The sequence below is a fragment of the Haliotis cracherodii genome, unplaced genomic scaffold (genome assembly GCF_022045235.1).
Source record: "Haliotis cracherodii isolate W230 unplaced genomic scaffold, xgHalCrac1.p SCAF_25, whole genome shotgun sequence".
In the NCBI taxonomy this organism is placed as follows: Eukaryota; Metazoa; Mollusca; class Gastropoda; order Lepetellida; family Haliotidae; genus Haliotis; species Haliotis cracherodii.
In genome coordinates, this window is record NW_027266281.1 from 7,869,155 (window position 1) to 7,879,560 (window position 10,406).

The following is a 10,406-nucleotide window of genomic DNA, read 5'->3' on the forward strand; positions in this document are numbered from 1 at the left end:
GTACATGAATGCTGATGAGGACCAATCACTCTTGTGCTCTGTTTAGTCTTTGTTTGTCTGCACCGGTACATGAAAGCTGATGAGGACCAATCACTTTTGTGTTGTGTTTAATCTTTGTATGTCTGGGCCGGTACATGAATGCTGATGAGGACCAATCACTCTTGTGTTGTATTTAATCTTTGTATGTATGGGCCGGTACATGAATGCTGATGAGGACCAATCACTCTTGTGTTGTGTTTAATCTTTGTGTGTATAGGACGGTACATGAATGCTGATGAGGACAAATCACTCTTGTGTTGTGATTAATCTTTGTTTGTATGGGCCGGTACATGAAAGCTGATGAGGACCAATCACTCTTGTGTTGTGTTTAACCTTTGTGTGTATGGGCCGGTACATGAAAGCTGATGAGGACCAATCACTCTTGTGTTGTGTTTAATCTTTGTGTGTATGGGCCGATACAGGAAGGCCGATGAGGACCAATCACTCTTATATTGTGTTTAATCTTTGTGTGTGTGGGCCGGTACAGGGAGGCCGATGAGGACCAATTACTCTTGTGTTGTGTTTAATCTTTGTGTGTATAGGACGGTACATGAATGCTGATGAGACCAATCACTCTAGTGTTGTATTTAATCTTTGTGAGGATGGGCCGGTAAATGAAAGCTGATGAGACCAATCGCTCTTTCGTTGTGTTTAATCGTTGTGTGTATGGGACGGTACATGAATGCTGATGAGACCAGTCACTCTTGTGTTGAGTTTAATCTTTGTGTGTATGGGCCCATGCATGAATGCTGATGAGACCAATTGCTCTTGTGTTGTGTTTAATCTTTCTTTATATGGGCCGGTATATGAAAGCTGATGAGGACCAATCACTCTTGTGTTGTGTTTAATCTTTGTGTGTATAGGACGGTATATGAATGCTGATGAGGACCAATCACTCTTGTGTTGTGTTTAATCTTTTTTTGTGTATGGGCCGATATATGAAAGCTGATGAGGACCAATCACTCTTGTGTTGTGTTTAATCTTTGTGTGTCTGGGCCGGTACATGAATGCTGATGAGGACCAATCACTCTTGTGTTTTGTTTCATCTTTGTGTGTATGGGACGGTACATGAAAGCTGATGAGGATCAATCACTCTTGTGTTGTGTTTAATCTTTGTGTGTCTGGGCCGGTACATGAATGCTGATGAGGACCAATCACTCTTGTGTTGTGTTTAATCTTTGTGTGTGTGGGCCGGTACATGAATGCTGATGAGGACCAATCACTCTTGTGTTATGTTTAACCTTTGTGTGTATGGGCCGGTACATGATTGCTGATGAGGACCAATCACTCTTGTGTTGTGTTTAATCTTTGTGTTTATGGACCGGTACAGGAAGGCCGATGAGGACAAATCACTCTTGTCTTGTGTTTAATCTTTGTGTGTATGGGCCGGTACATGAATGCTGATGAGGATCAATCACTCTTGTGTTGTGTTTAATCTTTGTGTGTGTGGGCCGGTACATGAATGCTGATGAGGACCAATCACTCTTGTGTTGTGTTTAATCTTTTTGTGTATGGGTCGGTACAGGCGGCCGATGAGGACCAATCACTCTTGTATTGTGTTTGATCTTTGTGTGTGGGGGCCGGTACAGGGAGGCCGATGAGGACCAATCACACTTGTGTTGTGTTTAATCTTTGTGTGTATGGGACGGTACATGAATGCTGATGAGGACCAATCACTCTTGCGTTGTGTTTAATCTTTGTGTGTCTGGGCCGGTACATGACTGCTGATGACCAATCACGCTTGTGTTGTGTTTAATCTTTGTGTGTATTTGCTGATATATGAATGCTGATGAGGACCAATCACTCTTGTGTTGTGTTTAATCGAGACCGATTACTGTCTGGCGTTTAAGAATCTGACTGCAAGACTTACCCTTATATATTTTACGGTCGCATCTTATCATACAATTAGGAGAGCAATGTTCTGTGTTTGAAAATTAGATTAATGTTAGACCGAATCGATAATTTCTAAATGTATCATTTGCAACAGAATCTCGATCTAAAATCGAACTCCTTCGTTTCGGGGATAACAGTGCATAATCCGGCATGGCACGAGAGGCACCTTGAACTCGTCTGTGAAAGGGGTGTAAACATCTCCATAAACATTGCCTGGCCCGAACTTTTTAAGATGGCATCAGTGATTATTATTATTAATATGTTGTTGAGATCATTGGAGGTTACAGTCTGTTTGGCTCAAAATGAGAATGATGATTTGAAAAAAAAAACAGAAAAAGAGTATGTTAAGTGGTTGGTTGGTTGTTTTGTTGTTTAACGCCACACTCAGCAATATTCCAAAAATATGTAAATAATCTGTAAGTAATCGAGTCTGGACTAGTCAATCCAGTGATTGACATCATGATCATCGATCCATGCAATTAGGATCGAAGACATGCATCAACCATGTCAGCGAGTCTGACCACCCGATCCCGACAAGCATGTGTTGCTGAAGACCTATCCTACCCCGGATCTTCACGTGTCACATAACCACTTGAGCTACACTACCATGTCACTATTGTCAGTCCAATAGGCGTTACTCCACGTCGAGCTAGCTTGAAGACTGAAGAAAACGTTGTAGTGAGTGAGTGAGCTGGGTTTAACGCAGCTTTGAACAGTATTTCAGTTATATCACAGAGTGTCAGCTTAATGTGGGAGGAAAGCCCGAAGTGATGCAGGTCTCAGACGTTTACCACTTCAGTGAAACCCTAGAGCACGGGTTTGGTGCTGACAAACCTAGAAACATAATCGGGGCGAACCAGGATTCGAACCCACACTCATAGGTTCCTGGCGTGCCCAAGGGACGCAACTCTGCACAGCGAATCGCGGCGCCTCAGACAACTTGGCCACCCGTACCCCCAGAAGATGATGTAACTGAGCAACACTGACACTACGTGATTTGACAACTGAATTATTTCTGTATCACTCTCATGTGTTTACTAGCCAGGCACTTTGTTTCTACATGCCAGACTTGGCTGAACCTGATAATGATTTGTGTGAAACGTCTTAAGCACATATGAACATGGTAAGAACTAATGATCAATAATATTGGATCTCGTGATAACTACACACATCGGTTGAGAAAACAGGTTTTCTTTGTTGGCAATACACAACATGTTTTTCTCGGTCATTTCAAACAGTGCATGCTACTCAACCAGTTTGGTCGTGCATTATGTAATCTGAACATAGCCAGTTAGGCCTTAGAAGAAGGAGGAGGTAAATACGTATAACAGATACTGTTTGTGAACGAGGCTGAAACAGACGAAGGCTGGTACTACAGCTACTTCAAGACGACAGCTGGTACTACAGCTGCTTCCAGACGAAGGCTGGTACCACAGCTACGTCAAGACGACAGCTGGTACTACAGCTGCTTCAAGACGAAGGCTGGTGCTACAGCTACTTCAAGACGACAGCTGGTACTACTACAGCTACTTCAAGACGACAGCTGGTACTACAGCTACTTCAAGACGAAGGCTGGTGCTACAGCTACTTCAAGACGACAGCTGGTACTACAGCTGCTTCAAGGCAAAGGCTGGTGCTACAGCTACTTCAAGACGAAGGCTGGTGCTACAGCTACTTCAAGACGAAGGCTGGTACTACAGCTGCTTCAAGACGAAGGCTGGTACTACAGCTACTTCAAGACGACAGCTGGTACTACAGCTACTTCAAGACGACAGCTGGTACTACAGCTACTTCAAGACGAAGGCTGGTGCTACAGCTACTTCAAGACGACAGCTGGTACTACAGCTACTTCAAGACGAAGGCTGGTGCTACAGCTACTTCAAGACGAAGGCTGGTGCTACAGCTACTTCAAGACGAAGGCTAGTACTACAGCTACTTCAAGACGACAGCTGGTACTACAGCTACTTCAAGACGAAGGCTGGTGCTACAGCTACTTCAAGACGAAGGCTGGTGCTACAGCTACTTCAAGACGAAGGCTGGTACTACAGCTACTTCAAGACGAAGGCTGGTGCTACAGCAACTTCAAGACGAAGAAGAATGAATGAGTTGCTTCATGTTTGCTACATTTTCCTCTCTGCTGCGTTTGCAATGAACACTGCATCGAGACATTTGTTTTCAAGGGTAACTACTCTTGACGACCTGAAGGCCGACGAGGTGAGCACCAATCAATCTGGAAGCAAACTTGACTGTGTGGCCCTCTGTTCAAAGGACGCCCTCTGTGTTGCTGCAACATCCTGTCAGGATGAGTGCTTCATCTACAGATCATCAGTGTCATCAACGGAGACGACAACCGCGGGGGCCAGAACATTCATTAAACAATGGGGTGAGCAGTTAATTCTTAAAAAGAATAAGATGTGATATTGTCTGTTCACAAACTGTTATGATTTAAATGTGTCCTCAGAAATCCATTGCTGGTCGTAAAAGGCGACCGTATTGGGCACTCCGTTTGCCGTGCGCCACTGTGTCGGCTGAGGACGGGAGTCTGGAACAGGTGTTTCCTTAATCAAGGAGTGTCGAAAGCGTCCATTACAGGGACAGCTGGTCATTCTCTATAACCATCGAGTTGCCCTCTGTTTTATGGGCTGTGCTTTGTACACTTCATCGTTAACACATGTGACCTATCTGTCGTGGCCTCAGTAGTAAAGGTTTGTCAAGTGCAACGACTAGAACACCTTAATTCATTGCATAAATAAATTAAAACCCCTTCTGCCAATCTGGGTGCGGCTTGCACATGTCTCACGTCGTCCTGAAGGCTCCCCCCCCCCCGACACACACACACGGCTGATTACGTCATGCCCTGTGCATAGTAAACTTGTATTTAGAAATATCATACATACAAGAGTTTATCATGAAATATGACAACGTTATTGATGTAAATTTATATTTTGCCTAGAGTCCTATGCCAGAAGGCGGTGGCTCATTGGCCAGTTTGATGATACTGTGGTTTTATAGGAAAATGCCATGGGCTGAACCAGCTTGACATTTCTTCTTTTCTTTTATTAACAACAGGCCCATGAAGATCCGGGCTAGAATAGTTCGTCAGCAACCCATGCTTGCCGTCAAAGGCGACTAACGGAATCGGGTGGTCAGGCTCGTTGACTTGGTTGATACATGTCATCATATCCCAATTGGGCGGATCGATGCTCATGATGTCAATCACTTGGTTGTCTGGTCCAGTCTCAATTATTTACAGACCGCCGTCATATAGGTGGAATATTTCCGAGTGCGGCTTTAAACAAAAAAAAGCACACTGTGTCTGTATAAGTTGCAATTGCACATAATATAATAATATATATTAGATACCTATTGTAGATATTTTTTACTAGTGGTTGGGAATGGTTTTACATTTCAGTGAGTCCACTGGAATGATAACTCACAAACCTAGCTATCAATTACATGGATCGATGCTCATGATGTTAATCACTGGATTGTCTCTTCCAGATTTGATTATTTACAGACCGCTGTCATATAGCTGAAATATATTTGGTCTGTAAATAATCGAGTCTGGACCAGACAATCTAGTGATAAATATCATGAGCATCGATCCACGCAATTGGGATCGATGACATGCATCAACCAAGTCAGCGAGTCAGACCCCCCGATTCGTTAGTCGCTTTTTACGACAAGCATGGGTTGCTGAAGACCTATTCTACCCCGGAATCTTCACGGGTCGGCAGTATTTCAGCCATATTGTGACTATTATATGTTTTACGACGTTTTCGTGTTTGCAGTGTGATGAAGCTAATGGAAAATAGAATGAAAGCTTGTTGATATTTTCTTTCTCATTGTACTGATAACTAGGTTATCAAGTTTCGCTTGTAGTCAGATGGTAATAATATCCTGTCCCGTACAGAAAATACCTTCAACACAAGGCGTGAGTGAGTTAAAATATTGCAGCCGTATCGCATGAGAACAAGTTAGTTTATATTAAATACCTGTCTACAAAGGAGAGTAAAAGCATCGATGTATCAACACATAGAGGTGTGTGTGTGGGTGGGTGTGTGGGTGGGTGTGTGGGTGGGGGGGGGGGGGGGGGGGGGTGGAGCCTTCAGGACAACGTGAGACAGGTGCAAACCGCACCCAGATTGGCAGAATGGGTTTTTATTCATTTATCCAATGAATAAAGGTGTTCGTGTCGTTGCACTTGACAAACTTTTACTACTGAGACCACGACAGATAGGTCACATGTGTTAACGATGAAGTGTACAAGGCACAGCCCATAAAACAGAGGGCCAGTCGATGGTTATAGATAATGACCAGCTGTCTCTATAATTAACGCATTCGACACCCCTTGAACCTCACAGAGCAAGTTGGGTATATATGCATACACCATTTCCGATTCGTATAAATCATAGCAAAATGTGTGCAGGGCACACTAATACACCCTATGCTTGTCGCAAAAGGCGACTAACGGGATCGGGTGGTCAGGCTTGCTGACTTGGTTGATGCATGTCATCGTATCTCCATTGCGTGGATCGATGATCATGACATCAGTCACTGGATTGTCTGGTCCAGACTCGATAATTTACAGACCGCCGTCATATAGCTGTAACATTTTTGTTAAAAAACAACCAAACAAACAAACAAACACACCGTTGGCGTTTGTTTGGGCTTCCCCCCAATTTTAATATTCCAACACGTATCCAACAATGCGCATGTAGACAACAAACAAAGAAACAAAACTAATATACCTGGCCTCGACTCCAACATCAACTAAGGATCAATTTTGAGGAGATATTTTGATTCCTTAACGTTTGGAGCCGGTTTTTCGTACACAGCACAGTAATATAACATAGTAATGGCATGATTCAAATATGCACTGGCGCATCATCGGCAAGCTTTGCCAGATACGGAACTCTTGACATGAAAAAAGCAATATTTTCAAAGAAAATCCATTTATCGATATCAAACTTTGCACAGCACCATTCCTATTGTTATAAAAAAACTGTATCAGAAATCCATGAAGTAGTTTCCAAGTTACTTTAGCTATCACACAAAGCAAACATGTGATAATTGCAAATGGTTATTGCACTATCCATCGTCGACACAAGCATTGATACAACAGATAACATAACATTCCTGTACTGCTTCGTATCCAGCTGCCATTAGGAACATATGTTATACCTAACATTAGGCACTGAAGGACATTGTAGCATATTCCATTATCAACAATGCCAAGCTTGATTCAAAACATGAGGCCATAAAATTAATATAAACGCATTTTTTTTAAACATATCTACTATGAGCCCCTCTTGTGGAACAGTGTATATTGAGACAATTGGTCCTGTTTTGGTTAAAACACAGTGTATATTCTACACGCAATTCATTGCTTTGGGACCCGTGAAGATTCCGGGGTAGAATAGGTCTTCAGCAACCCATACTTGCCGTAAAAGGTGACTATGCTTGTCGTAAAAGGCGAATAACGGGATGGGGTGGTCAGGCTCGCTGACGTGGTTGATGCATGTCATCGATCCCGATTGCGTGGATCGATGTTCATGATATTAAATCACTGGATTGTCTGGTCCAGACCCGATTATTCACAGACCGCCGTCCTAGAGCTGGAATATTGCTGAGTGCGGCGTTGAACAACAAACCAATCATTGCTTTGGACTACTGTTATAACGGTCTGAATTGATCACATGACTTTGTTACAGCCCTACCAACACCAGACCCGTGTCCCGTGTCTCAAGGCTACACATCAGTCATGTCCCCACGCTTGTGTTACAAGCTGAGCGATGTCAGAATGAACTGGACGGAGAGTCGAGCTCTGTGTCAGAGTGCGGGCGGCCGCCTGATGATCCTCAACACAGATGAGAACTACGACTACATGCTTTCTTACATACAGCTAAAAAGTGTTTGTGAGAAACGAACTTTATTATTTATAAATAATGTAATGGGGGTTAAAGTATCGTAAAATTATTGTCCCCCTGTGTGACACGTAATCCTATTATAATTGACCCGTGAAGATTCCGGGGTAGAATAGGTCGTCATCAACCCATGCTTGCCGTAAAAGGCGACTAACGGGATTGTGTCAGGCTCGCTGACTTGGTTGATGCATGTCATCGCATCCCATTTGCGTAGATGGATGCTCATGATGTCAGTCACTGGATTGTCTGGTCCAGACTTAATTATTTACAGACCGCCGTCATATAGCTGGAATATTGATGAGTGCGGCGTTAAACAACAAACAAACAAACAGAGCTCCTCCGTTTCACTTTTTGCAACACATAATCTTATCCTTGGTACAGAGCGACCTTTTTTCCGCCTCGTATTTCACAGTCGCATGGATCGGTCTGGAGATGTGGAGTGAATCATAGTATGCCGAACTACGCAGCATTTGTTATGCTGTACAATTCTTCTCTCGCTCTCTCTTGACCCCTTTCTCTTTCTCTCTCTTGACTCTCTCTCTCTTTTGTCTCTCACCCTCTTTTTTTCTCTCTCTTGACCACTCTTTTTTCTCTTTCTCTCTTGACCCTCTCTTTTTTTTCTCTTTCTGTCTCTCTCTCTCTTGACCCTCTCTTTTCTCTCTCCCAACTCTTTTTCTCTCCCTCTCCCTTGACCCTTCTCTCTATTTCTCTCCCTCTTTTCCTCTTTCTCTCCCACTCTCTCTCTTGGCCCCTCTTTCTCTTTTGTCTTTTTTATATTTCACTCTCCCTCTCCCTCTCTCCCTCTCTCTCTTTTTCTCTCTCCCGTCTCTATTTCTCTAGACCTCTCTCTTTTTCTCTTTCTCTTGACCTCTCTCACCCTCTCTCTCTCCCTCTCCCCCACCCCACCCACCCACACACACACAGACACCTTGAATCTTTACAGACCGCCGTCATATAGCTGGAACATTGCTGAGTGCGGCGTTAAACAACAAACAAACAAACAAACAAACAAACAGAGCTCCTCCGTTTCAATTTTTGCAACACATAATCTTATCCTCGGTACAGAGCGACCTTTTTTTCCGCCTCGTATTTCACAGTTGCATGGATCGGTCTGGAGATGTGGGGTGAATCATCGTATGCCTGGACGGACGGTTCTACCCACATCAAGGAAGAAGCAAAGAGCCACGCTAGGTTTCACAAGGGCTACAACGCATGTGGAATCCTAAACGCTTGGGAAATACGAAGTAATAAATGTGTGAAAGCAAGGTACCACTTGTGTGAGATTCCGGTATAAAATCAAACAACGTAAGGAAAATATTAATATTCTGCTGTTTGTACATAACTTATTTAAACCACTATTGCAATGATATGGGAACACAATATTTTCCCACACAGAATATGTCCAGACATGATCACGAGGACTAACAGTTACCTGATTACAAATAGCTAGAGACCCGTGAAGATCAAGGTTACAATAGGTCTTCAGCACCCAAACATGCCGTAGGAGGCTCGCTGACAGGGTTGATGCATGTAATCGTATCCCAATTGCGTGAATCGATGCTCATGATGTCAATCACTGAATTGTCTGGTCCAGACTCGATTATTTGCAGACCGCCGTCATATAGCTGGAACATTGCTGAGTGCGGCGTCAAACAAACAAACAAACAAGCAAACGGCAAACATTGGGTGCTGAAGATCTATTCCACCCCGGATCTTCACGGGTCGACACCAGGTTAGGTCAACAACAACGCACATGTCCGCTTGTCGTACGTGGCGACTTGATGGATTGAGTTATCTGTCAGGCTCGGCTGCTTGGTTAGTCATGTGTCATAAATTGTCGATTTGATAATTGTCAAAAATTTCTAATGCAACTCTGTCAACTACAGATATTTATTGCCAAATATTGATTTATTTGCAGATATACAATCGATGTTGCACCTGAAGACTTCAGCTATGCTCTTTACTCACGAAATTGCTGGAAATCCTTTTTAAACAATTTGTATTGATCCAATCGAATGCCATTACAGTTGTGAGGCATAGATGTCTGCAAGTTCTTGGCAGTCCCAAATGTTTGAAGGACACATGCAGTATATATCCTTGAAGGTTTCAAACGACTTTCAGGTCTTGAAGATAGACATGAGTCAAACTGTTTTTATCATCCATACACAATGTACCCCTTTGAATAAAAACTGTCATTGCTTAACTGGTCCTTCATTGATTATGTTGAGTGGATAATGTCATTGTTCAATTTGTGATTAATGAATTTCTTATCTCTGACATGAAGATATTCCACGTCTATCTAACCCGAATGTGATCTTTGTTCTCTAAGCATCATAACTGATTAACCGAATTGATATAATTCAATGTCTAAGATATACATTTATTTAGACATTGAGTTATATCAAAATCGGAATAAATGTGTATCCTAGACATTGAATTATATCCATTTGGTGAATAACTTGTGGTGCTCAATTTTAGTAATCTATGATCAACTCATGACAGAAGCATACAGTCGTGGACAAGTCGTCTAAGGCGCCGCGATTCGCT

At 42.9% G+C, this 10,406-nt stretch overlaps 1 protein-coding gene across 1 annotated transcript; it reads left to right on the forward strand.

Annotated features, from left to right (window-relative positions):
* Positions 1-4,029: 4,029 nt before the first annotated feature.
* Positions 4,030-9,836, forward strand: LOC139472569 (C-type lectin domain family 9 member A-like). The gene is made up of 4 exons (XM_071255040.1): positions 4,030-4,315; positions 7,647-7,850; positions 8,957-9,164; positions 9,778-9,836. Exons 1-3 carry the CDS (start codon positions 4,030-4,032, stop codon positions 9,151-9,153), a joined length of 687 nt encoding a protein of 228 aa, XP_071111141.1. The 3' UTR covers positions 9,154-9,164; positions 9,778-9,836.
* Positions 9,837-10,406: the final 570 nt, after the last annotated feature.